The 26,039-nt window shown below is 55.0% G+C and overlaps 2 protein-coding genes across 4 annotated transcripts in view; one reads left to right on the top strand and one right to left on the bottom strand.

The window, feature by feature from the left end:
• The window catches only part of BRSK1 (BR serine/threonine kinase 1), a 30,040-nt gene extending 16,169 nt beyond the window's left edge, over nucleotides 1–13,871 (top strand). For both annotated transcript variants that reach the window (XM_030819602.1, XM_030819603.1), the window contains 12 exons: nucleotides 2,642–2,788; nucleotides 3,241–3,272; nucleotides 3,764–3,934; nucleotides 4,378–4,475; nucleotides 4,740–4,899; nucleotides 5,123–5,183; nucleotides 5,647–6,016; nucleotides 6,420–6,468; nucleotides 6,562–6,685; nucleotides 7,351–7,549; nucleotides 10,000–10,089; nucleotides 13,197–13,871. In XM_030819602.1, the coding sequence (XP_030675462.1) occupies nucleotides 2,642–2,788; nucleotides 3,241–3,272; nucleotides 3,764–3,934; nucleotides 4,378–4,475; nucleotides 4,740–4,899; nucleotides 5,123–5,183; nucleotides 5,647–6,016; nucleotides 6,420–6,468; nucleotides 6,562–6,685; nucleotides 7,351–7,549; nucleotides 10,000–10,089; nucleotides 13,197–13,354 (1,659 nt within the window). In that variant the 3' untranslated portion in view covers nucleotides 13,355–13,871. The remainder of the gene's footprint in view (nucleotides 1–2,641; nucleotides 2,789–3,240; nucleotides 3,273–3,763; nucleotides 3,935–4,377; nucleotides 4,476–4,739; nucleotides 4,900–5,122; nucleotides 5,184–5,646; nucleotides 6,017–6,419; nucleotides 6,469–6,561; nucleotides 6,686–7,350; nucleotides 7,550–9,999; nucleotides 10,090–13,196) is intronic.
• On the bottom strand, nucleotides 13,558–22,712 carry TMEM150B (transmembrane protein 150B). Of its 2 annotated transcripts, XM_030819605.1 has the most exons (6): nucleotides 22,571–22,712; nucleotides 22,123–22,182; nucleotides 21,956–22,023; nucleotides 21,605–21,732; nucleotides 18,046–18,226; nucleotides 13,558–14,333 (listed from the first exon to the last, which is right to left on the bottom strand). In XM_030819605.1, the coding sequence occupies exons 1-6, from the start codon at nucleotides 22,636–22,638 to the stop codon at nucleotides 14,137–14,139; spliced, it is 702 nt and encodes a 233-aa protein (XP_030675465.1). In that variant the 5' UTR covers nucleotides 22,639–22,712; the 3' UTR covers nucleotides 13,558–14,136. The 2 variants fall into 2 exon arrangements, with proteins under 2 accessions (XP_030675465.1, XP_030675464.1); XM_030819604.1 differs by lacking the exon at nucleotides 13,558–14,333 and having other exon boundaries at nucleotides 17,194–18,226.
• Between the last annotated feature and the right edge of the window lie 3,327 nt (nucleotides 22,713–26,039).

Raw genomic sequence — 26,039 nt, 5'->3', positions numbered from 1 at the left:
ATGAAAGGTGTCTTTAGGCCGGGCGCGGTGGTTCACGCCTGTAATCCCAGCACTTTGGGAGGCTGAGGCGGGCAGATCACGAAGTCAGGAGTTCAAGGCCAGCCTGGCCAACACAGTGAAACTCCGTCTCTACTAAAAATACAAAAATTAGCCGGGCGTGGTGGCAGGCGCCTGTGATCCCAGCTACTCAGGAGGCTGAGGCAGGAGAATCGCTTGAACCCGGGAGGCGGAGCTTGCAGTGAGCCGAGGTCGTGCCACTGCACTCCGGGCTACAGTGCTAGACTCCGTCTCAAAAAAAAAAAGAAAAGTGTCTTTAAACAGAAACACATACAAACAAGGTTATGTAATGACTGGTTGACAAAAATGTGATGAGAGGGTCAAAGGAACCTTACTAACTATAGTTCCTCCAGTAGCTGTGACTTGTTCACTAGTTGAGAGTTTGTGACTTTTTAGAACAGAACTCTCGAGAATAACAAGAATCAACTGTATTGTTGTTATAATTTTTTTTTTTTGGTTTTTTTTTTTTGAGATGGAGACTTTGTCACCTAGGCTGGAGTGCAGTGGTGTGATCTTGGCTCACTGCAGCCTCTGCCTCCTGGGTTCAAGTGATTCTCCTGCCTCAGCCACCCGAGTAGCTGGAATTACAGGCGCCCACCACTTTGCCCGGCTAATTTTTGTATTTTTAGTAGAGATGGGGTTTCACCATGTTGACCAGACTGGTGTCAAACTACTGATCTCAAGTGATCCTCCCCCCTTGGCCCTCCCAAAGTGCTAGGATTACAGGTGTCAGGCACCGTGCCCAGCCTGTTGTTATAATATTTAATCCATACTGTACCCTTCCTGGCAGGATCATTAGGTCCGTTTCACAGAGGAGAGGAGACTGAGGTGCCGTGGTTGGGCATCAGGCAGCCAGAAGTCAAACCCAGGCTTCCGTACCCTAAGATCGGCATTCAGAGGTGCCTTCTCTGTATCTCCCCATTCTCTGTCCACAGGCCTCAGATACCAGGGGCAACTAGGAGCTTGCAACACCCGGAAAAGCCCTCAAAGGCTCACACCGTCACCCCCCATGAGTCTTTGTCCATGGCGGGTCACCTTAGCTCCCCTCCAACCCTTGCCCTGGTGATTGGAAGCATTCCCTCCCGTCCCATATGATATGTTCACTTGTTTGTTACCTGTCCCTTCTGGAATGCAACTTCTCTGCTCATTCCACCACCTTTGCTGATGACTTGAGTGTCGAGTGTGTGTCAGGCAGTGTCCCAGGCCAACTCCAGGAGGGCAGGGATGTGATTTTGTTCCCTGCTTCATTGCCGGTGGCTACATTGGAATGCAGGATGTGGTGGGGTCTATGGTCAATGCATCACAGCAGCCAGCGTGTAACAGTCCTGACTGTGGGCCCGCCACTGTCATGTACTAGGTCAGTTCATTCTGATGCAGTCTGTGAGGTGGGTGCTGTGACGACCCATTGCCATTTTCAGAGCAGTGACGTGGCCTGAGGTCATGCAGGTATAAGCCCCAGAGCAAGGATTCAAAGCAAGGCAGGGGACCAGGCGCGGTGGCTCACACCTGTAATCCCAGCACTTTGGGAGGCTGAGGCGGGCGGATCACCTGAGGTCAGGAGTTCAAGACCAGCCTGGCCAGCGTGGTGAAACCCCATCTCTGCTAAAAATACAAAAATTAGGCTGGGTGTGGTGGCTTACGCCTGTAATCCCAGCACTTTGGGAGGCTGAGGCAGGTGGATCACTTGAGGTTGGGCATTCGAGACCAGCCTGGCCAACATGGTGAAACCCCGTCTCTATTAAAAATACAAAAATTAGCCAGGCATAGTGGCATATGCCTGTAATCCCAGCTACTCGGGAGGTTGAGGCAGGAGGATCACTTGAATCTGGGAGAGGCAGAGGTTGCAGTCAGCCAAAATCGCCTCATTGCACATCAGCCTGGGCGACAAGAGCGAAACTCCATCTCAAAAAAGAAAGAAAGAAAAGAAAGGATGTCAGCAGGGCCCTGCTTCCTCTGGACGCTCTAGGGAAGCATCCTTCCTTGCCTCTTCTAGCTTCTGGTGTCCTTGGTGTTCCTTCAGTTGCAGCTGTATCACTCCCATCTCTGCCTCCATCATCACATGACTGTTCTCTCTATGTCTGCGTCCCCCTCTCCTCTTATAAGGACACCAGTCGTTGATTTAGGGCCCAGCCTCATTCAGATCTCTGCTCCCATTGCACCTCCTGGGAGAAGCCTCACTCAGTCGCTCGTCATTGTATAGCTATTTGTTTGGAGCTGTGCAAGGGCAGAGGCCTGTTTTGTTCACTGCTGGATCCCTGACCCGTAACGGATGCTCACCTTTTGTTGAATGAGTGAATGAGAGACAACCCTTTCGAAACTGCTGTGGGGGGAAAGCCGTCTAAAAGGAACAGCCTCCACGCTGCAATTCTGGCTTCGTAAGCGAGGCTCCAAGCTGCTCCTTGCCAAGTGCCTGCTCTGCCACGGACGGACGAGCTAGGGGCCTTGGGCAAATTGCTGAGCCTCTCTGTGCCTCAGTTTCCCTGCCCGTAAGGTGGAGATCGCCGTAGTTCCCCACCTCCAGTGCTTGTGGTGAGGGTGAAATGTGCTAATGAGGGGTCCTGGGTCCTGGTTATCTCTTGCGCAGGGGGCTCTGCCCTTTGATGACGACAACCTCCGCCAGCTGCTGGAGAAGGTGAAACGGGGCGTCTTCCACATGCCCCACTTCATTCCTCCAGACTGCCAGAGCCTCCTGAGGGGAATGATCGAAGTGGAGCCCGAAAAAAGGCTCAGTGTGAGTTGCGTGGCCGATGAAGACAGAACCCCCTAGAAAAGTCATGGGGGTGGGTTTCCAGAACCTGCGCGTCAGTCCCCAGGGTGACTGGGATCGCCAGCTGAGCCGCAACCCAAGGTCCAGCACAGCTGCCGCTCCAAACTGGGGAGGGGGCTACGCAAGATTGGAGCGGGGAGCCCCAGGCGGCGGGAGGGCGCGGGAGTGAGGAGACAAACAGGATGCCACTGCGCATGCGGCAAAGTACTGCAGCCGGTCCGGGGTACACGGAGACCGCGCGTGCGCGGGGCGATGCACTCAGTCGCCACTAGAGGGCGATGTAATATGCCATCCTGCCCCCGGTGGGGTGGGCGGGGAGATGATCAGGGACCCCAAAACCACCCCATTCTTTCATTGCGCGCCTACATGTGCGTACGACCTCACTTCTGCTTCTCTACGACTCACCACCCTCACAGCTGGAGCAAATTCAGAAACATCCTTGGTACCTGTGAGTATGGGGTAACTGGACTCTTGGGTCCCTGGCGGAAGTAGGGGAGGGGCCGAAGCAGTAGAGGCGGCTGGGAGGGGTGGGATGCCAGGGTTCCTGAGAGGCAACGGGCTAGGGACTCGGACTTGTGGGTCCTGGGGGAAGAGAACACAGCTAGAGAAGGAGTCTAGGGGTCAGAGGCAGGAGGAGCTAAGCTAGGAGTCCAGGACTCCCGGGGTTGAGGGAAAAAGGGACTGGGGCCTGGACTCCTGGGTCTGAAGAAGGAGGGGTCGGGGGCCTGGACCCCTCGGTCTGAGGGAAAAGGGGCTGGGGATCTGGACTCCTGGGTCTGAGATGGGGGGCGAGGTCTGGGGGGTCTGGATTCCTGGGTATGAGAGAGAAGGGGCTGGGGCCTGCACTCTGGATTTCGGGGTCTGGAATCCTTGAGTGTAGAATGAAGAATGCTGAATCTCAGAAGCCTGGTTCCCAATAATGTTTCTCCACTTCCCCAGAGGCGGGAAACACGAGCCAGACCCGTGCCTGGAGCCAGCCCCAGGCCGCCGGGTAGCCATGCGGAGCCTGCCATCCAACGGAGAGCTGGACCCCGACGTCCTAGAGAGCATGGCGTCACTGGGCTGCTTCAGGGACCGCGAGAGGCTGCATCGCGAGCTGCGCAGTGAGGAGTAAGACCCCAAGACCCCTGCACCCGTGTACCCACGTGGGGCGAGCTGCAGCAGCTCCCTGCGCACATGCAGAGCGCTGGGCGAGGCACCCTGGCCTCTCATGGGGCGTGGTTTGAAGCTTCCGCCTGGGAGTGATGGAACCAGCGGAGAAAATGGCCCAGAAACATGCTGAGAAAGTATTAATAGATGCTGCGACATAGTACTTACATATACATAGTACTTACAAATAGTACGTGCCTGGATGTTAGGTGTTACAGTGTTATTATAATTGAGTGAAACATAGCTGAGATGTACCCTAAACCAGAGAAACTGACCATACTGATACCTAGAAAAAATGGAACCATGGGCAGAAATACAGGGAGTGGAGGAGACCTCCTCTGAGCATTGATTTCGGACCTCAGCCCTCTGCTACCTCTTTCCACCTTTCATACCCCCTGCCTTAGGGAGAACCAAGAAAAGATGATATATTATCTGCTTTTGGATCGGAAGGAGCGGTATCCCAGCTGTGAAGACCAGGACCTGCCTCCCCGGAATGATGTTGGTGAGAAGGCAGGGCTAGGGGACCAGACACCTGGGTCTCGAGATGGAAAGAGGCTGGGCACCGGGACCCCAGATTCCCAAGGAAAGAAGGGGCTGCAGGCTCTGAGCTTCCAGCTTTAGACTGCTTGACTTGCTCTTTGACATTTTTCAAAACCCCTCTCCACTCTGGGCCTGTTTCCCCGTCTGTGCAGTTTCCCAGGCAGATGTAAGTGTGCACAGCTGGGTGAAACCATCTCTTGATTGGGTTGAAACTCTTGTCCCTCAGACCCACCCCGGAAGCGTGTGGATTCTCCCATGCTGAGCCGTCACGGGAAGCGGCGGCCAGAGCGGAAGTCCATGGAAGTCCTGAGCATCACGGATGCTGGGGGTGGTGGCTCCCCTGTACCCACCCGACGGGCCTTGGAGATGGCCCAGCACAGCCAGAGGTGGGAGCCCCTGTCCCTCCAGGAGGATGCACAATCCCTGGGTCTAGGAGTTCAAGATTCTAACCCCAGCTCTACCTCAAATGTGCTGTGTCCTTGGGACAATTCACCTGCCTTCTCTGGGCCTCATTTCCTCACCTGGAAGGACTGTAGAAGTGAGGGAACATCTGTGGTTTTTGAAACCCTCCCATCTGATTTTTTTTTTTTAAATCTGTCCTGGAAACAGATCCCGTAGCGTCAGTGGAGCCTCCACGGGTCTGTCCTCCAGCCCTCTAAGCAGCCCAAGGGTAAGGCCAGGTCCCCAGTGGGATTTAAGAAGGAGAAAGGGGTGGAGACATGGAGCAAAGATTGAGTAGCAGAAACTACAATTCCTGTGCAGTCTTGAAACTTGCTTCTTTGTCCCTGGAGGGCCAAAGACCCAAGGCCCCCAAAGTATTTTGGCCCATCGGCCATTTCTACCTCCTTAGGATTGCATGCCTGAAGAAATTTTACAAAAGTTAGTTGAGTGCCTGCTGTGTACTAGTCTCTGCACGGGCTGGGTTTTCAGCCCACAGCATGACAGAAAGTCTTTGCCATCCTTGCACTGGGACCTGGGAAGGAGGATAGTTGGACTACAAGTTCCAGCATGCACCGGGCCAACCTCCGTGTGTGTGTGTGTGGTGTGTGTGTGTGTGTGTGTGTGTGTGTGGTCTCCTAGAGCCTCCTGGGAGTTGTAGTCCGCTCACTCATTCAGTTTCCTGTCCTCTGCAGAGTCCGGTCTTTTCGTTTTCACCGGAGCCGGGGGCTGGAGATGAGGCTCGAGGTGGGGGCTCCCCGACTTCCAAAACGCAGACGCTGCCTTCTCGGGGCCCCAGGGGTGGGGGCGCCGGGGAGCAGCCCCCGCCCCCCAGTGCCCGCTCCACACCCCTGCCCGGCCCCCCAGGCTCCCCGCGCTCCTCTGGCGGGACCCCCTTGCACTCGCCTCTGCACACGCCCCGGGCCAGTCCCACTGGGACCCCGGGGACAACACCACCCCCCAGCCCCGGCGGTGGCGTCGGGGGAGCCGCCTGGAGGAGTCGTCTCAACTCCATCCGCAACAGCTTCCTGGGCTCCCCTCGCTTTCACCGGCGCAAGATGCAGGGTATGGGGGCATGAACTGCTGAGTCCTAATGTGGGGAGAGGGCTAGGGGCTAAAAATCTGGTCCCAGAAATGTCCCTCTGGCGTGTCTAGAGAGGAAGGGTACTGGGGGCCTGGATTCCCACGTTCTAGAGAAGAGGGGGTTTGGAGCAGTGGTGCACCTGTTGGGGAGAGAGGTGGGGCCTCTAGCTCTGGAGGAGGACCCCGATTGAAGGGCATGCCCCTTTGTGGTTCTGGATCACCTCCCATTGGCCCGTGGTTTGTGAGCCCCGCCCAGGAGGGATGGCTTGGCTGAAGCTGCAACCCAAGGCTCTGGAACCCTCAGAGGGGGCGAGTGCAGGCTTGTGTGCTGGCAACTGGGAGGATGGACAGGGGTTGACCACGTTCTCTGCCTTCCCTCTACCAGTCCCTACCGCTGAGGAGATGTCCAGCTTGACGCCAGAGTCCTCCCCGGAGTGAGTCTAACAGGGAAGGAAAGAGTGGGGATGCAAGGGATTCATGCCCTTAGCGCCTCCCTAACCCTCCTCCAACCACCCCCTCCCACTCAGGCTGGCAAAACGCTCCTGGTTCGGGAACTTCATCTCCTTGGACAAAGAAGAACAAATATTTCTCGTGCTAAAGGACAAACCTCTCAGCAGCATCAAAGCAGACATCGTCCATGCCTTTCTGTCGGTGAGGTGCCTGGGTCCCCATCAATCCTGGCCCCCACAGAACTACAAGTCCCAGCAGCCCCTGGGGCTAACCACCTTAGCATAGGCCTGGCTTCCTCCTGGGGCTCATGGGATTTGTAGTTTTATGGCCAGAGTTGGTTAGAAGTCCATAGGCAGGAAGGATTTATCGTGGCCAGAGGCCTGGAATTGGGGAGATAGGATCCTGATTCGCAATGTCCTCAAGGATTGGTGAGTTCCCATTCCCCTACTGCGAGGTTTGAAACTGGCTGAAGAAACTTCCCAGGCAATTTTAAGACTGCCCCATTGCTGGTCTGTGATTTTATGCCTAGGGGCCGATGGGACTTAGAGTTTCTGTGACAGATATGGCTATGGGAAGCATTTGTAAAGGGAGCAAGCAGTGTTGCATGTGGTCTTGGAGTCTGAGGCTGTCACCTAGCTGTCAGAGTCCTCATGACGTTAGGACTGGATTGTCCAACCATTCCTCCCTTACTCGCTGATAGGATACAGAAAGCTACAAGTCCTTGCAGGCAGTGGGGCCTCCCAATGCATTTCCTGTCCTTTCCCTCCAGTGGCTCATGGGACTTGTAGTTCTTTGGCCAGAGCTGGTTGTGGGGCTGGGTATCCGTTCCCTGGGCTCACCCCTTCCTGTGTTCCTACCTCGCTCAGATCCCCAGCCTGAGTCACAGTGTGCTGTCACAGACCAGCTTCAGGGCCGAGTACAAGGCCAGTGGCGGCCCCTCCGTCTTCCAAAAGCCCGTCCGCTTCCAGGTGGACATCAGCTCCTCTGAGGGTCCAGAGCCCTCCCCGCGACGGGACGGCAGTGGAGGTGGCGGCATCTACTCCGTCACCTTCACTCTCATCTCGGGTGAGTCTCTTGGCTAGGCTGCCTGCAGCCCAGTGCTGGGACTGTTCACAACAGCTGAGATAGTTTAGGGGCCGAGGAGTGCAGCAGCAGGAGGAGGAAATGGTGTTCAGCTGGTGCTGACTCTCTGTGCTCCTCCTCCCCACATAGACCCCCCCACAACCCCATCCTCTATTTCCCCACTCTCATCAGCATTTCCCTGGCATTTACAGTGTAAATAATGAATGCATTATCTCTTTGAAGCTTCCAAGCAGCCTACTGAGGTGATAGTAATCACCCATTTTATAGAAGAGAAAACTGAGTCATAGGGAGGTCAATGGTCTTGGCCAGAGTCACACAATCACTGTGGCAGAGCTGCAGCCCAACCCAGGCCTCCCAACTTCAAAGGAGAGAGCCTAGGTCTTCCTATTACTTGAAGATGGTAGAGCCAAAGGGTGAAGACACAGCACACTGATGTCTAATATCAGTCTGCCCAGAGCAGACATCACCAATTGATGGCAGTGCTTGTTACTGCTAAGCTCAGTGGCAGCCTCAGGAACTTTAACTCCAGGCAGCCATGACCAATCGAGACTTGGCACAAGAAAGGAAAACCACTAAAATGCCTTGCTTCCAGTTCTACTTTCTGCTTGGTTCCTCAGTCCTGATAGTGAGCGTTTGGATAGGGAGGGATATCTCCGATCTCTTTGTTACCAATATTAACATGTCACAGGTGGGAGAGGGGCTTGCCCCAAGGATTTCTAAACCAGACGGCTATGGAACTGTGGGTGTTCCATCACCAAAACCAGTTATGACTCTTTATTTTTCTGTCCCCCTTAAAGACTAACATGCAGGCTGGGCGCAGTGGCTCACGCCTGTAATCCCAGCATTTTGGGAGGCTGAGGCGAGCAGGTCAGAAGTTCAAGACCAGCCTGGCCAACATGGTGAAACCCATCTCTACTAAAAATACCAAAATAAGCCTGGTGTGGTGGTGGGCTCCTGTAATCCCAGCTACTCAGGAGGCTGAGGCAGGAGAATCGCTTGAACTCAGGAGGCAGAGGTTGCAGTGAGCCAAGATTGTGCCACTGCACTCCAGCCTGAGCAACAGAGCGAGACTCTGTCTCAAAAAAAAAAAAAAAAAAAAAGGCTAATGTGCGGACCTTTCTCAATTTTAAGACTTTTTCTGAGGCCAGGCATGATGGCTCACTCCTGTAATCCCAGCACTTTGGGAAGCCAAGGTGGGAGGATTGCTTGAGCCCAGGAGTTTGAGACCAGCCTGGGACACATAATGCGACCTCATCTCTACAAGACGAACAAAAATATATATATATACACACAAAAATAGCCAGGCATGGTGGCACGCACCTGTAGTCCCAGCTACTCCAGAGCCTGACGTGGAAGGATCACCTGATTCCAGGAGGTTGAGGCTGCAGTGAGCTGTGATCGCGCTGCTGCACTCCAGCTTGAGTGACAGAATGAGAACCTTGTCCCAAAAAAAAAAAAAGAAAAAAGAAAAAGGCTTTCTCCGATTTATTTTTCTTTTCTTTCTTTTTTTTTTTTTTTTTTTTGTTGTTGTTTGTTTTTTTTTTGAGACAGAGTCTTGCTCTGTCGTCCAGGCTGGAGTGCAGTGGCGCAATCTGGGCTCACTGCAAACTCTGCCTCCTGGATTCAAGTGATTCTCTTTTTTTTTTTTTGAGACGGAGTCTCGCTCTGTCACCCAGACTGGAAGTGCAGTGGCGCGATCTCCCCTCACTGCAAGCTCCGCCTCCCGGGTGCACGCCATTCTCCTGCCTCAGCCTCTCCGAGTAGCTGGGACTACAGGCGCCCGCCACCATGCCCGGCTGTTTTTTTTTAGTAGAGACGGGGTTTCACCGTGGTCTCGATCTCCTGACCTCGTGATCCGCCCGCCTCGGCCTCCCGAAGTGCTGGGATTACAAGCGTGAGCCACCGCGCCCGGCCTCAAGTGATTCTCTTGCCTCAGCCTCCCGAGTAGCTGGAATCACAGGCATGCGTCACCACGCCCGGCTAATTTTTGTATTTTTAGTAGAAACGGGGTTTCGCCATGCTGGTCTCGAACTCCTGAGCAACCTCAAGTGATCTGCCCACATCGGCCTTCCAGAGTGTTGGGATTACAGGCATGAGCCACCGTACCTGGCTCCAACTTATTTTTCTTACATTTCTGGTCCTTCATGGCCTCCGCTAGAAACTAACAACAAGCGATAGTATCTATTTGAATAGAAACCAACACCTGTTATTTGAAGTTGAAGGTGTGTGAGTTTGACTGTGATCCTTAAATAGCGGCACAGATCCATTGGCACACTGTGGATTGATGTGGCCCCAGCGGAGCAGGGGAGACGGAGACACGGCGGCGGGGGGTGGGTTGTGTGCTTGGTGGAGGGACTGGGTTCTGCAGGCTGGGACAGCCTTCCCGGTCCTGGACCCCCAGTCAGCGTTTTTCTGCCCGCCTGTCCCTCCAGGTCCCAGCCGTCGGTTCAAGCGAGTGGTGGAGACCATCCAGGCACAGCTCCTGAGTACTCATGACCAGCCCTCCGTGCAGGCCCTGGCAGGTGGGTGGTGGGGGCGGCGGGTGGCGGGGGCGGCGGGTGGCGGGGGCGGCGGGTGGCGGGCAGAGGTCCAGCATGAGCAGGTGCTCTGGGGTTTGGTTTGCAGAGGAGGCCCAGCTGGCGGGCTCCTTCACCATTGTCGTAGCTGAGGTCTCATCTGTAGAGTTGTGGGCAGGTTCCCCGAGAGGCTGGGGCCTGAGGAGGGTCTCCCTAGCAACCTGAGGACTGGCTCCCAGGGGTCCCTAAGAAGATGACAGACTGTGTTGGGGGTTGTGGAACATCCTGCCAACAGAGGTTCTGGACCTCTGTCCAGGAGGAGGGCAACCCACCGTCCTGGTTTGCTTGGGACTGAAGGATGTCTCTGGGAGGCAGGGCTTTGAGTCTAAGCCCAGGACAAATTGGCCACCATCTTTGCAGGTCTCAGAAGCCACCTCACCCTGGGGCTAGGGCCTAATGGTCCCTAGCAACAAGAATTCTGAGTTCATGGGAATGTGCAAGATCTTGCTCTGGGGAATCCGGCCTTCCCGGGCTCCCAGTCCTGGTCATCAAAGGCTCAAATTCTCTAGCAGTCAGGACAGCAGAGGGCTTGTTGCAAAGGTGTCTTAGTTCGTTCAGGCTACTATAAGAAAACACCATACACTGGGCAACTTACAAATAACAGAAATTTATTGCTGACAATTCTGGAGGCTGAGATGTCCAAGATCAAGCTGCCAGCAGTGTTGCTGCCTGGTGAGAGCTGCTTCCTGGGTCACAGACAGCACGTTGGTGCTGTGTCTTCACATGGCAGAAGGGGCAAGGGAAGTCTCTGGGACCTCTTTCCTAAGGACACTAATCCCATTCATGAAGGCCCCACCCTCATGACCTCATCACCTCCCAACATGACCTCCTAATATCATCACCTTGGGATTGGGTTTCGGCACATGAATTTGGGAGGATGCAGTGTTCAGTAGAGAGCATAAGGGGCACTCGCCCAAGCAACCAGAGGTAGCCAGAATTCTCAAGGGAAGAGAGCGCCTGCCCTGGAAATCAGCCCTCATTCCTGAGACACGGGGTCACGGGGGACGCAGTGAAACAGGGTACTGGGCCCCATTGCGGGGCAGGTGGACAGCCGTCTGCTCTGAGGGGAGTTGGGCAGCATCAGCCTCACAGGACCCCTGCCCCTTCCTGGACCCCTGGACCCCTGTTGAAAGGAAACAGGGCCCAGCGTTGAGGCCAGGAGACACCAGAAACTCTGAGTCCCTGGGTCAGGTCGTGTGCTCTGGAGCCGTGGTTCTCAACGAGGGGAGCTGGTTTCACCCCTGTTTGTTTCCTATGGCCGCCGTCAACAAATGACACAGCCTTGGTGGCTGAAACAACACAAGTGATATTGTACAGTCCTGGAGGTCAGAAGTCCAACACGGTCTCTGCCGGCTAACACAGGGTGCCTGGAGGGCTGCGCTCCCGCCTGGAGGCTCTCGGGCGGAGTCTGTTTCCTTGCGTGTTCCAGTTCCTAGGCGCTCTGGTTAAGGCCTCTTCCTCCATCTTCAAAGCCAGGGACGCCATATATCCCTCTGACTGACCTTAGCTGGGAAAAGGTGACTCAGTGGGACCCGCACAGATACTCCAACATAATCCCCCAACTCATGGTCCCTCACCTTCCCCACAGCACAGGATCTCTTCTGCTTCATCAAGAAACATAATCACAAGTTCTCGGTATTTGCACGTGGACATCTTTGGAGGGGGCCGTTATTCAGCCTAGCACAACCCCCTAGGGACATTTAGCAACGTCTGGAGACATTTTTCCTCCTCTCAACTGGGGAAAGCGGGGCTGCCAATGGCCTCTTGTAGGTAGAGGCCAGGGATGCTGCAAAACATCTTACAATTCACAGAACAGCCCCCCACGACAGCTGGGTCCCAAATGGCAGTGGTGCTGAGGTGCAGAAACCCTCTTTTCTCATGGTTGCTAGGGGCAACCGGAAAGCAAATTAGGTCCACTGGACCCCGTTGCCAAGGAAAGCTGGCCTCAGCAACCAGGGGTCTCCAAAGGGGCACACCCTTGAAGATGTAGGACTAACAGGCACCCCGGGGGCTCAGCCACCTGTCTCATAAAGGAGAATGGAGTGGGGGGGGGGCAGGCCTCCGAGTCACCGTGGTTGCTATGCAAGCCCCCCAGTGTTTTTTTTTTTTTTTTTTGAGACAGAGTCTCGCTCTGTCGCCCAGGCTGGAGTGCAGTGGTGCAATCTCAGCTCACTGCAACGTCCACCTCCCAGGTTTCAAGTGATTCTCCCGCCTCAGCCTCTCGAGTAGCTGGGATTACAGGCGCCTGCCACCACACCCGGCTAATTTTTGTATTTTTAGTAGAGATGGGGTTTCACCATGTTGGCCAGGCTGGTCTCAAACTCCTGACCTCAAGTCATCTGCCTGCCTCGGCCTCCCAAAGTGCTGGGATTACAGGCATGAGCCACTGCGCCCAGCCCCCTCAGTTCCTCTTAAAAGAAAAACGAGGTCTCCGCCAGGGGACCTCAGGTAACATCCTAGGCCCCATGGAAATTGCTGGAGACCACCCAGCAACCAGTGTTTCCACCGCAGTCCCCAAGAGGAGGTGGCCTCAGGACCCAGTGATCACTCAGAGAGTGATCTGAGTCAGGCTGGCCCAGCATGAGGGGCCTGAGACACCCCCCTCCACCAGCAGTCTCCCTTGAGCCCAGTTCCATGGAACATTTCTCCCTAACAACCAGGGTGGGAGAGGGTCGGGGGGCCCTCTTGCTGTGAACGCTGAGCGCTATCCTGGCAGGCTGTTTCTTAGCAAACAGTATCATAACCAGAATCTGAGAGTCTCTTAAAGTCAGGCCTGGCCCAGGTCCCCCTTGGACTAACCTGGCCCCAGGGTTGCAGGGGGCATGGGGTGCAGCCCCCGTCCTAGGGGAGCCAGGCCTTGTCACTTGGGGTGTATCCTCCAAGTAACCAATTCAAGGCCAGGTGGTGGACGGACTGGGCCTTATCGGGGATCGGAGCTGGAGCCTCGGGGTTACGGAGACCGACTGATAAGGAGACTCTGCCCCCATCCCCTGGTAATGGGAACCCCAACCCCGGGCTGTGGAACCCACGAGAAACCTCTTCCTCCCTTGCAGATGAGAAGAACGGGGCCCAGACCCGGCCTGCTGGTGCCTCACCCCGAAGCCTGCAGCCCCCACCCGGCCGCCCAGACCCAGAGCTCAGCAGCTCTCCCCGCCGAGGCCCCCCCAAGGACAAGAAGCTCCTGGCCACCAACGGGACCCCTCTGCCCTGACCCCAGGGGGCCGGGGAGGGAGGGACCCCCCCTCCACCCCCCTTCCCTGCCCCCCAACTGTGAATCTGTAAATAAGGCCCAAGGAACATGTCGGGAGGGGGGTGGACACAAAAACCGGCCTTGCCCTGCAGGGATGGGGCTCTGTGGGCCGTGCCCAACTGGGGGTGGTTCTAGGGGAACAGGGGGCGGGGGAGCTGTTTCTATTTTATTTATTAATTTATTATTTTATTTATTGATCAATCTCTCTGCGGGGTGGGGTGGGGGAGGGACGGGAGCTGGTTGGGGTGGCTTAGCAGATCCGGACAGGGCCCTCTGTCCCTGTGTCGTCCCCAACCCCCTCTTCCCGGGCCCCTCCTCCCCTGGTCCTCCCCCCACGACCTTCTGTACGGATTTGCTCTCCGGAAGGAATTCTGGTTTCGCGTGATCCTGCCTGCGTCCGTGTCTCTGATTCCGCCGGCGGCAAAAAAAAAAAAAAAAAAAAAAAAAGATAATAATAATAAATAGCCTTGATCAGGGACAGCTGGCTGGCCTTGGCCTCTCGCTTCCTGGGTGCCCAGTTGCAGGGGCAGGGCCCGAAGGCGGGGACGGGGATGCTGGCTGCCACCAGCTGTTCAGAGGCCCTCCGCGCCGGCACACAGGTCCTCCGGCTCCAGGTCAGTCAGCGGCAGCCCCAGCTGGTTGGAGAGATCCGCAGTGGCTCATCTTGCTGGGTGCGGGGCACTGGGATGGGCCCCATCTTTCCTGCTTCACTGGTGAGGGCGAGGCCCAGGTCAGGGTGCCTGCTACAGCTGGACCGGCAGGGAGATGGGGGAGGCCGGCGGGGGGCTGAGGCTGGGCCACGGCTGAACACACAGGGTGCAGCTCTCCAGGGCGGAGAAGTCAATGGCAAAGAGACCGAAGAGCGCAAACAGCAGCATGGCCACGACCCACTCGCAGGCCGCAGAGACGCTACGCAGTGAGCAGGCGTGGAGGACGATCACTGCCCCAGGGTCAAGGGCCACACTGCTACCGTGACAGACGCAGAGCCCGGCCTGGTCTCTGTGCTACCTTGGGCTGGGCGGAGGCCGTCTCTGGGTGTCCCCATCCTCAGCTCTCCCCTTCCCCCATAGCTCCTCACAGACGGGGCCTCGCCTTGGTCTCCGATGCTCTCCAGCCGGTCTCCATCTCAAGCTGCTTGCACACGCTTTCCTTTGCGTGCACCCCCGTTAGTATTGCATTCCCAATATCCTGAAAAGTTTCCGTCTCCCTTCCCTGACCCAGGGAAAGGCCTGGTTGCCTCCCTACTTGTCCAGGACACCCAGCTGCCATCGCTCCTGCCTCCAAACACGCAGGGTTTCCTAAATACGCCTCCCTCCCGGCCACCAGGCTCCGACTGTGTTTTGCAACTTTCTCCTGAACATCCACTCCGCTACTCACCGCCTACAGGCCCCGCCTGCTCACTCCCAGAGCCTAACCTCTTCCCTGTAAAATCTATTCCTCTGAGTGTCCCCTCCTCCATGACAACTCCACCATCCACTCATGTGCCCCAGCAGACACTCCCCCGGCCCCCTGTTCATCCCTCTTGGCCAGGTGGTCACCCCAAGTCTTGTCCTATCTGCCCTACCCCTCTCTCTCCAGCCCTCTCCTGTCTTGTGCCTTTCTCTCCTGGTCTGCCCCGTCCCTCCTCTGGTTCTCGCATGCCACTGGCTCCTTAAGACCTCTTTCTACGCTGCCAGCCCCTGCAGACTCCAGGCTCCAGCCTAGTAGAGACAGCTATTTTCTGGAACTTCTCTCACTGGAGCTGCCCACCAGCCCACCCCTCCCGGACTGCTTATTCCATCCATTCAGGAATCTCTAAGGGGGCTGAAAGTGGTGGCTCACGCCTACAATCCCAGCATTTTGGGAGGCCAAGGTGGGAGGACTGCCTGAGACTAGGAGTTCAAGGCCAGTCTGGGCAACAGAGCGAGACTTGGTCTTTTTTTTTGAAATGGAGTCTCGCTCTGTTGCCCAGGCTGGAATGCAGTGGCGTGATCTTGGCTCACTGCAACCTCTGCCTCCGAGGTTCAAGTGATTCTTGTGCCTCAGCCTCCTGAGCAGCTGGGACTACAGGCGCGTGCCACCACGCCTGGCTAATTTTTGTATTTTTAGTAGAGATGGAGTTTCACCATGTTGGCCAGACAGTTCTTGAACTCCTGATCTTAGGTCATCCGCCTGCCTTAACCTCCCAAAGTGCTGGGATTATGGGTGTGAGCCACAGTGCCTGACCGTAAATTTCCTATGGCTCTGTATCACCCCTAGGCAGAAACCCAGGCCTCTGATCCCTTAGCTTAGAGAATCCTCAGCCCTGGCCCTGCCAGCAGCCTCATTCCTCCCTAGGCTGGTCTTTCTGCTCCGTGCATGTACCTGCAGTGTGCCCTCAACCTCCCAGCCCACAAGCAGCTCCTGCAAGGCCAGGCTCAGAATCCAGCCAGTCTCAGGCCCATCTTTGCAGACTTCCATCCCTTACCACACTCGGCTAGCTGTCTTTATAGCTCCCTCCCCGACCTACCCCACCCAAGAGACTACTGAGTCCCACAGAATGAAGGCCCCTGTGGCTACACTGAACATCAGGGCTAGTTTAGAAGATCAGGGGCTGGATCTTGTCACCATCAGGGCCCCTGCAAAGGAGACCTGACGGTCTCATACCCCAAGTCACTATAGCCCTCTCAACTATTTTGAAGATACACTTTGTCACTCCAGGAAATACGATCACTATTTCCATTTCGCTGAGAAAATTCCCAAGAAACGGATGCACTTAATACAACCAACAGAGGGCCTTAGCTGGTTTCTCTCTACTCTCTTCTGAATGCCTGCATGCTCTGGGCCTCCCCACAAATGAGAAAGACCCCCCCAAGGCTGGGTTTGCAGCCCCTCCTTTCTCTCACTCTACACTCTACCTATCAGAATTAATCACTGTGGGCTGGGCACAGTGGCCCACACCTGTAATCCCAGCACTTTGGAAGGCCGAGGCGGGCAGATCACCTGAGGTCAGGAGTTCGAGACCAGCCTGCCCAGCATGGTGAAACCCCGTCTCTACTAAAAATACAAAAATTAGCCAGGTGTGGTGGTGCATGCCTGTAGTCCCAGCTACTTGGGAGGCTGAGGCACAAGAATTGTTTGAAACTGGGAGGTGGGGGTTGCAGTGAGCCAAGATCATGCCACTGCACTCCAGCCTGGGCAACAGAGTGAGACTCCATCTCAAAAAAAAGAATTAATAATAATAATAATAATAATAGGCCGGGCATGGTGGCTCATGCTTGTAATCCCAGAACTTTGGGAGGCCGAGGCAGGTGGATCATGAGGTCGGGAGTTCAAGACCAGCCTGGCCAATATGATGAAACCCCGTCTCTACTAAAAATACAAAAGGCCAGGCACGGTGGCTCACACCTGTAATCCCAGTACTTTGGGAGGCCAAAGTGGGTGCATCACAAGGTCAGGAGATTGAGGCCATCCTGGCTAACATGGTGAAACCCCGTCTCTACTAAAAATACAAAAAATTAGCCAGGTGTGGTGGTGGGCACCTGTAGTCCCAGCTACTCGGGAGGCTGAGGCAAGAGAATGGCGTCAACCCGGGAGGCGGAGCTTGCAGTGAGCCGAGATCACGCCACTGCACTCCAGCCTGGGTGACAGAGTGAGACTCCGTCTCAAAAAAAAAAAAAAAAAAATACAAAAATTAGCCAGGCGTGGTGGCAGGTGCCTGTAGTCCCAGCTACTTGGGAGGCTGAGGCAGGAGAATTGCTTGAACCTGGGAGGTGGAAGTTGCAGTGAGCTGAGATCACGCCACTGCACTCCAGCCTGGGCGACAGAGCAAGACTCTGTCTCAAAAATAAATAATAATAATTATTATGATAAAAGAAATCCATTTTATGGATATGGAAACTGAGGCCTCAGAGAGTGACCTGACCCATCTAGAAGTACGCTGTGCTGGTGGAAAGTGCCTGGGTTCTGGGGATGGCTCAGAAATGAGTTGGAATTGAGTCAACCATCATGTGGTGTGCTAGTAAATGTATAACAACTGGCTCTGGTTGGTGGCATCTGCCAATTACAGTGGTATAAATACTTCCATGATGGCTATTTCAAGCTACTCACGTGATATCACAGGACATGGAGTTAGGAAGAGCAGTTCACAGAATGCCTCTCAGAGCCTGCGCAAGCCACCTGCAGCCTATCACCAACTCCACTGCAGGGCCTCACGTGCATCCTGGCCGAAAGACTTTTCCTGTCTGAACCGTTTTCACCTGCAACCACCGCCATGCTTCCTGGCACAGAGTGAGTGCCCTCAAGGGACTGTTCTTAGTCTATCATTCTTCCAGGGTCTATCGGTCACTCACTATATGCCAGGCACAGATCTAAGCACCGTATGCGTATTATCCTATCCACTCCACAACCCTGAGGTCAGCCCTGTCATTATCCACATTCGAGGGATGAGGAAACCATTGACACTGAGAAGTAACAGCCCACGGAAGTTTCCCCCAGCTGCTGTGTGGAGGACAGCGCATTCCAACCTGGGCAACCTGACCCCAAAGTCGGCATTCTCGATGACAAAGCCATAATCCTGTGCAAAGATTGTGGCCCAGAGAAAGGAAGAGATGTCCCCTGTGACAGACAGCCAGGCAGGAAGACCAATTCCAGTGAAGAGCCACCCCCAACCCCTACCCCAGATACAAGGATACTGGCCACAATGAGGATGGTGCAGACGCTGCAGAGGCCCAGGCGGAGTGGCCCGATCCAGGCAGCCCCGGGCTGGGGCAGGCTCTTCAGCCTCCACAGGAGGAGCTGCAGCCAGAAGTAGACATTACCCAAGACGAAGGCAAGGAAGGCCCCTGCCAAGTGCGTGGGCCGCTGGTTCTTTTCCTGGGAGGAGAAGGGAGGAGTTGGGAGGGAGACTCCGGGAAGGAGGGTAAGGGGCACCAGAGGGGCCAGGGCCCTTCACCAACGCAGTAGACAGTGATCGCCAACTTTCCATACCCAGTGATGGGCTTATTAAGCACCTCGGCTACTGTCAGCTCCACAAGGGCAGGCATGTAAAGCTGTTGTTCACTGCTGTAGCCTCAATGCCTAGAACAGTGATTGACACATAGTTGATGCTCAGTAAATATGAGTGGGATAAATCTTGCGTTCTCAAGGCGGGGGACAGATATTTCCCCAAAAATTGGTCTTGCAGGTGAAGAACTCTTAAATATTACAATTGTATGTGACTCACAGATACATAGCGTATATTCCATTAAAATTTTAAAATACTTAAAATTTCGGCCTGATGCGGTGGCTCACATCTGTAATCCCAGCTCTTTGGAAGGTGAAGCAGGCAGATCACTTTGAGCTCAAGAGTTCAAGACCCACCTGGGCAACATGGCAAAACCTCGTCTCTACAAAAAATACAAATGTTGCCAGGCACGGTGGCTCACACCTGTAATCTCAGCAGTTTGGGAGGCCAAGGCGGGTAGATCACTGGAGGTCAGGAGTTCAAGACCAGCCTGGCCAACATGGTGAAACCCCGTCTCTACTAAAAATACAAAAAAATTAGCCAGGCATGGTGGCGGACGCCTGTAATCCCAGCTACTCAGGAGGCTGAGGCAGGAGAATTGCTTGAACCCAGGAGGCAGAGGTTGCAGTGAGCCAAGATCGCACCATTGCACTCCAGCCTGAGCAACAAGAGCGAGACTCCATCTCAAGAAAAAAATAAAAAAACAAATATTAGCCGGTCATGGTGGCTCAGGCCTGTAATTCCAGCTACTCAGGAGGCTGAGGCTGGAGGATTACTTGAGCCCAGGAAGCAGAGGTTGTAGTGAGCTGAGATGGCACCATTGCACACCAGCCTGGGCAACAGAGCAAGATCCCATCTCAAAAATAAACAAACAAATAATAAATAAATACAATAAATACTTAAAATTTCATGGGAAGAGGGGACAACCAGGGGGAAATGTCTAAAAATACTCCTTAGAGGAGCAAGATAATAATAATAGGTTGAGGGCTGGGCACAGTGGCTCATGCCTGTAATCCCAACACTTAGGGAGGCCAAGATGGGCAGATCACTTGAGGTCAGGAGTTTGAGACCAGCCTGGCCAACATGGTGAAACCTTATCTCTACTAAAAATGCAAAAATTAGCCGGGCGTGGCGGTGAGCGCCTGTAATCCCAGCTACTCTGGAAGCTGAAGTTAGGAGAATCACTTGAACCCGGGAGATGGAGGTTGCAGTAAGCCAAGATCTCACCACTGCACTCCAGCCTGGGCCACAGAGCAAGACTCTGTCTCAAATAAATAACTAAATAAATAGTTGTGGAGCACTTTGGGAGGCTGAGGTGGATGGATCATTTGAGGTCAGGAGTTCAAGACCAGCCTGGCCAATATGGTGAAATCCCGTCTGTACTAAAAATACAAAAAAAATTTAGCCGGGCGTGGTGGCAGGTGCCTATAGTCTCAGCTACTTGGTAGGTTAAGGCAGGAGAATCGCTTGAACCTGGCAGGCGGAGGTTGCGGTGAGCCAGATTGCACTACTGAACTCCAGCCTGGGTGACAGAGCAAGACTCCATCTCCAATATATGTGTGTGTGTGTGTATATATATATATATATATATATTCTCTGTGGTCCATAGGCAATAAGGAATGACGTAGCTAGAGTCTTTATGGAGATGGAATGAAGTCATGTACAAAATGGAAAGCCTGCTGCCAACGGCTGCCAAATGCTCAATCAATGTGCCTAGCATGAAGAATGAGTAAATCTCAGTCATTTCTTTTTTGAGACAAGGTCTCACTCTGTTCCCCAGGCTGGAGTGCAGTGGCACAATCACAGCTCACTGCAGCCTCGACCTCCTGGGCTCAAGCCTCCCACCTCAGCCTCCTGCATAGCTGGGACTACAGGTTCACACCACCATGCCTGGCTAATTATTTTTTGTAGAGACAGAGTCTTGCTATGTTGTCCAGGCTGGTCTTGAACTCCTGGGCTCAAGCCTCAGCCTCCAAAGTCCTGGGATTGCAGGCATTAACCACTGTGCCCTGTGCCCAGCCTCAGTAATTTCTTTTTTTTTTTTTTTTTTTTTGAGACGGAGTCTGGCTCTATCACCCAGGCTGGAGTGCAGTGGCGCAATCTCGGCTCACTGCAAGCTCTGCCTCCCGGGTTCACGCCATTCTCCTGCCTCAGCCTCTCCGAGTAGCTGGGACTACAGGCGCCCGCCACCACGCCCGGCTAATTTTTTTTTTTTTTTGTATTTTTAGTAGAGACGGGGTTTCACCGTGGTCTCGATCTCCTGACTTCGTGATCCGCCCACCTCGGCCTCCCAAAGTGCTGGGATTACAAGCGTGAGCCACCGCGCCCGGCCAATTTCTTTTCTTTTCTTTTTGTTTTTGAGACTGAGTCTCGCTCTTGTGGCCCAGGCTGGAGTGCAATGGCATGGTCTCGGCTCACTGCAACCTCTGCCTCCCGGGTTCAAGCGATTCTCCTGCCTCAGTCTCCCGAGTAGCTGGGATTATAGGCACCTGCCACCACCCCTAGCTAATTTTTTTATTTTTGGTAGAGATGGGGTTTCACCATGTTGGCCAGGCTGGTCTCCAACTCCTGACCTCAGGTGATCCACCCACCTTGGCCTCCCAAAGTGCTGGGATTATAGCCGTGAGCCACAGAGCCCGGCCAGTAATTTCATCTTCTTCTTTTTCTTTTTTTTTTTTTAGAGAAGTCTCACTCTTATCCCCCAGGTTTGAGTGCAATGGCTCGATCTCAGCTCACTGCAACCTCCACCTCCCGGGTTCAAATGATTCTCCTGCCTCTGCCTCCCAAGTAGCTGGGATTAAGTCGCCTGCCACCACGCCTGGCTAATTTTTGTATATTTTAGGAGAGACGGGATTTCACCATGTTGGCCAAGCTGGTCTCAAACTCCTCACCTCAGCTGATCCGCCTGCCTCCGCCTCCCAAAGTGCTGGGATTACAGGCATGAGCCACTGCGCCTGGACCAGTAATTTCATCATTAAATGAGCTGGGGAGAGGGGCTGGCAGAAAATTATCCCAACCTCCTGGAAGTCAACGAAGTCCTACATACAAACAGCCTCGCTCGGAGTGCCCCACTCAGAGAGCAAAGGAATCCAGCCGGTCCAAGGCCACTGGCCAAAGAAAAATACAAGTCCCAGGAGGCCGCGCGGGAACCAGCCCCCGAGACAATAAGCCTGTGGCCGCGGGGCGTGCTGGGAGTTGTAGTTCCAGATGCCGGCCGGGGCAGACCCTGGGCGCCGACTGAGTCTCACCTGGAAATTGCCTACCACGGAGGTGCCCAGGGCACAGAGAAGACCCGTCCATAGGATCAGCTGGTTAGGCCACCTTCCGACGCCCCAGTCCCGGAGCTGGTGGTAACGGACAATGCAGATCCACGCGGCTGGGAGTAGAGGGGAGAAGGAAGTGGGAGGGAGACCCACCCCGAACTCCTGGGACTAAGTGAGGGAAGCGAGGGGAGCAAGGTGAGGGAGAAAGCGGCAAACTCTCGGATTTTGGGGAAGAGGGGCCTGGGGCATGGACTCCCGGGTTTGAGAAAGGAGCGGTTTCGGAGCTCGCTTGGCTGGGCTGGGGAACAGTGAACCAAAGGGATGGGCAGTATTTACCCAGAGCAGCTCCCATATTGAGCACCTGGCTGAAGATGCAGCTCTGAGGGGGGAAGGATCCGCAGATGCTGGGGAAGACAAAGGGGTCATCCCGGGCAATCCAAGCTAGGGCCTCCACTTTCCTGCAGCGGCGATCCCCGCAAATCCCTACCCTCGGGCAGAATTACCTGATGTAGGGAAAGCCTTTGCTGAGGTCCACAGTCCTGTTGGTCACTGCAATGGCAAAACTACGGAGGAAATCAGAGTGAGTGGGCGACTCTCACCAACAATTTTTCCTTCTGTTGACCAAACAAACAAGGACTTCTAGCCCCCTCTGCCCTCTGACCAGGAGTCCAGGCCCCCAGCCCCTCTTCCCTCAGACCCAGGAGTCCAGGCCCCCAGCCCCTCCTCCCTCAGACCCAAGAGTCCAGATCCCCCAGCCCCTCCCCTCTCAGACACAGGAGTCCAGACCCCCAGCCCCTCCTCCCTCAGACCCAGGTGTCCAGATCCTCCAGCCCCTCCTCCCTCAGATCCAGGGATCCAGGCCCCCAACCCCTTCCTCCCTCAGACCCAGAAATCCAGGCCCCAGCCCCTCCTCCCTCAGACCCAGGAGTCTATCATGCCTCTCACACTCACACGATCCAGACGCCAGAGATAGCCCAGACAGCTAGAAAGACAGGCATCAGCGACAGGTAGCCCCACATGGTGGGCTCTGCAGGTGAAGGAGCGGGGCTGAGGCTGCACACCTGTCTCTCTCACACCTGAAGAACCAGCCTTTAAGGAGGGCCCAGGTGCATGAGATTGTGGCCCCAACCACTGGGCCCCCCTTGGCTCTCAGGCAAAAGTCACAGGTGGGGGTCTGATCTAATTGGCCAGCTGTCCATTCCAGGCAATTTCCCCACCTATCCCGCAGTGTTCAACCCTATCTTACGCTTTCTCCTGCTTGAGGAATTTCTCCCTGTCCTCCCAGCCCCTCCTCACACCTCCCAGCCTCCAGGCCCTCCCGGAGATGCTCACCTCTCCAAGATCCCTGGGGCTGTCAGTCCTGGGACTGGGGCTGGGTGAGCTTAGGGAAGAAGGGCTGGCATTCGGGGTGGGGCTCAGACAGGCCAAGGCAGAGGCAAAGTCCCAGCTGGAGCGCTGGAGGGCTGCCTGGGGTCTTGGGTCTGACCAACACTTCCTGAGGGGCTCTCTACCCCAAAACCGCTGTGTCCTGCCTCCTCAGAACCTAGCAGGCAGCACCTTAGCTTCAGGGGCCCCTAACTTCCTTCCTCCAGCTTCGTGGGTTCAACGTCCAAAGCCTCAGCCCTTCCCTCCCCAGGAACCAGGAATCTGAGCCTCCAGCTCTCTCCAGCGTGGAAGACCCAGAATTCCGGGGCCCCAGTTCCTCCTAGAATACAGATATTCTTCTCCAGCTCCTGATGTCCAACCTCCCAGCTCTTACCTACTCGGGTACCCAAGAGTGAGGGCCTCAGGTCCGCCTGCTGTCTGGGTGCAGCTTCTGTTTTTGGGCTGTGAGATATGGAGCGCTGATGACCCCGCCTCCTCCCCTCCACTCTCCTTCCTCTCACCCTTCCCCTTTTCCCTGCTGGAGTTCCCCAGGCAGGCTGAGCATGGGCGGGAAGGGAGCTTTCAGCGATGACATCTCCATCCGAAAATTCCCCAGCCAGACAAAGACTGCTCCTGCCGCCTGACCCTTTTCCTTCTCTCTCCCAACAGCCATCTTCAGCTTCTGACCTCCTCCTGGCTTGGTATTTAGGGATTTGGAGTTATGGCCTCTTCCTTCTTCCCAGGACCCAGGAGTCCAGTCCCTCAGTCCCTCCTCCCTCAGACCCAGGGTCAGACCTCTAGGCCCTCCTTCCTTAGACTCCGGAGTCCCTCCTGCCTCTGACACTCACGAGGTCCAGACCCCGAGATAGCCCAGCCAGCAGGGACAGGTAAGCCTCACATGCTGGGCTCTGCGGGGGAATGAGAGGGGCTGAAGCTGGGCCCGGCTGTCTTTCCTCTTTCTCTCTCCTCCCCTTCACACCTGAAGAACCAGCCCCTTGAGGAGGGCCCAGGTGCATGAGATTGTGGCCGTGGCCTCTGGGCCCCCATTGGCTCTCAGGCAGAAGTCACGGGTGGGGGTCTGATCTAATCGGCCAGCTGTCCTCCACTCCAAGCAATTTCTCCACCTGTTTCAGTGTTCAGTCCTAGCTCACACACTCTCCTGCCTGGGGAGTTTCTCCCTGCCCTCCCAGCACCTCCATGCACCTCCCAGCCTCCAGAGCCTCCCCAGGATGCTCACCTCTCCAAGCTTCCTAGGGCTCTCAGTCCTGGGGCTGGGGCTGGGTGAGCTCAGGGAAGAAGGGCTGGCATTCGGGGTGGGGCTCAGGCAGACATCCTGCAGAGGCAAAGTCCAGGCTGCAGGACTGCCTGGGTCCTTCGATCTGACTGCCACTTCCTAAGGGCCGTCCATCCCCAAACCACCGTGTCCTGTCTCCTTAGAACCTAACAGGCAGCACTTTAGCTTCGGGGGACCCTAATTTCCTTCCTCCAGCTTTGTGTATTCAACATCCAAACTCTCAGCCCTATCCTCCCCTGGACTCAGATCTGAGCCTCCACCCTTGGGGACCGAGGAGTCCAAGCTCCAAATCCTCCCTCCTTCCCCAAAATGCAGGAGTCCAGGCCCCCAGAACTCTTCCCTTAGACACAAAAGTCCCAGCCACCTCCTCCCTCAGTATGCCACCTCGTTTCTTTTAATGGACATAAAATCCACATAACATTAGCCATTTTAAAGTGTACGACTCGGCCAGGCGCAGTGGCTCATGCCTGTAATCCCAGCAGTTTGGGAGACCGAGGAGGGCAGACCACCTGAAGTCAGGAGTTCGAGACTAGCCTGGCCAACATGGTGAAACCCCATCTCTACTAAAAATGCAAAAATTAGCTGGGTATGGTGGCAGGAACCTGTAATCCCAGCTACTCCGGAGGCTTAGGCAGAAGAATCCCTTGAACTCAGGAAGCAGAAGTTTCAGTCAGCCCAGATTGTGCCATTGGACTCCAGCCTGGGCGATAAGAGCAAAACTCTGTCTCAGAAAAAAGAAAAAAAAAAAAAAAGTGCGACTCAGCGACATTAGTGCACTCCCAATGTTATGCAACCATCGCCTGTTTCTTTTTTTTTTTTTTTTTTTTTTTGAGATGGAGTATCGCTCTGTTGCCCAGGCTGGAGTGCAGTGGCGCGATCTCAGCTCACTGCAAGCTCCTCCTCCCGGGTTCACGCCATTCTCCTGCCTCAGCCTGCTGAGTAGCTGGGACTACAGGCGCCCACCAACACGCCTGGCTAATTTTTTGTATTTTTAGTAGAGACGGGGTTTCACCATGTTAGCCAGGATGGTCTCGATCTCCTGACTTCGTGATCCACCCGCCTCGGCCTCCCAAAGTGCTGGGATTACAGGTGTGAGCCACCGCACCCGGCCCTCTTTCTTTTTTTTTTTTTGAGACGGAGTCTCCCTCTGTCACCCAGACTGGAGTGCAGTGGCGCAATTTCGGCTCACTGCAACCTCTGCTTCCCGGGTTCAAGTGATTCTCCTGCCTCAGCCTCCCGAGTAGCTGGGATTACAGGTGCCTGCCACCATACCTGGCTAAGTTTTGCATTTTTTGGTAAAGACAGAGTTTCACCATGTTGGCCAGGCTGGCCTCAAAATGCTGACCTCAAGTGATTCCCCTGCCTCAGCCTCCCAAAGTGCTGGGATGACAGGTGGAAGCCATCGCGCCCAGCCCGTCTGGTGTATTTTATGCTCAGTGTAATGTTTTTGAGATTCATCCATGTTGTGGCACGTATTAGTGTTTCATTCCTCTATTTTTTATTTTTTAAACAGCCAGGGTCGGTCGGGCAAGGTGGCTGATGCCTGTAGTGCCAGCACTTTGGGAGGCCGAGGCAGGTGGATCACCTGAGGTCAGGAGATCGAGACCAGCCTGGCCAATATGGTGAAAACCCATCTCTACTAAAAATACAAAAAAAATTAGCTAGCTGGCTGGCCAGGCACGGTGGCTCACGCCTGTAATCCCAGCACTTTGGGAGGCCAAGGCAAGCAGATCACGAGATCAGGAGTTTGAGACCAGCCTG

The sequence above is a fragment of the Nomascus leucogenys genome, chromosome 10 (assembly GCF_006542625.1).
Source record: "Nomascus leucogenys isolate Asia chromosome 10, Asia_NLE_v1, whole genome shotgun sequence".
Lineage (NCBI taxonomy): Eukaryota > Metazoa > Chordata > Mammalia > Primates > Hylobatidae > Nomascus > Nomascus leucogenys.
Note: the sequence above shows the minus strand (reverse complement) of the source record. Positions and strands in the feature narration are given on the sequence as shown.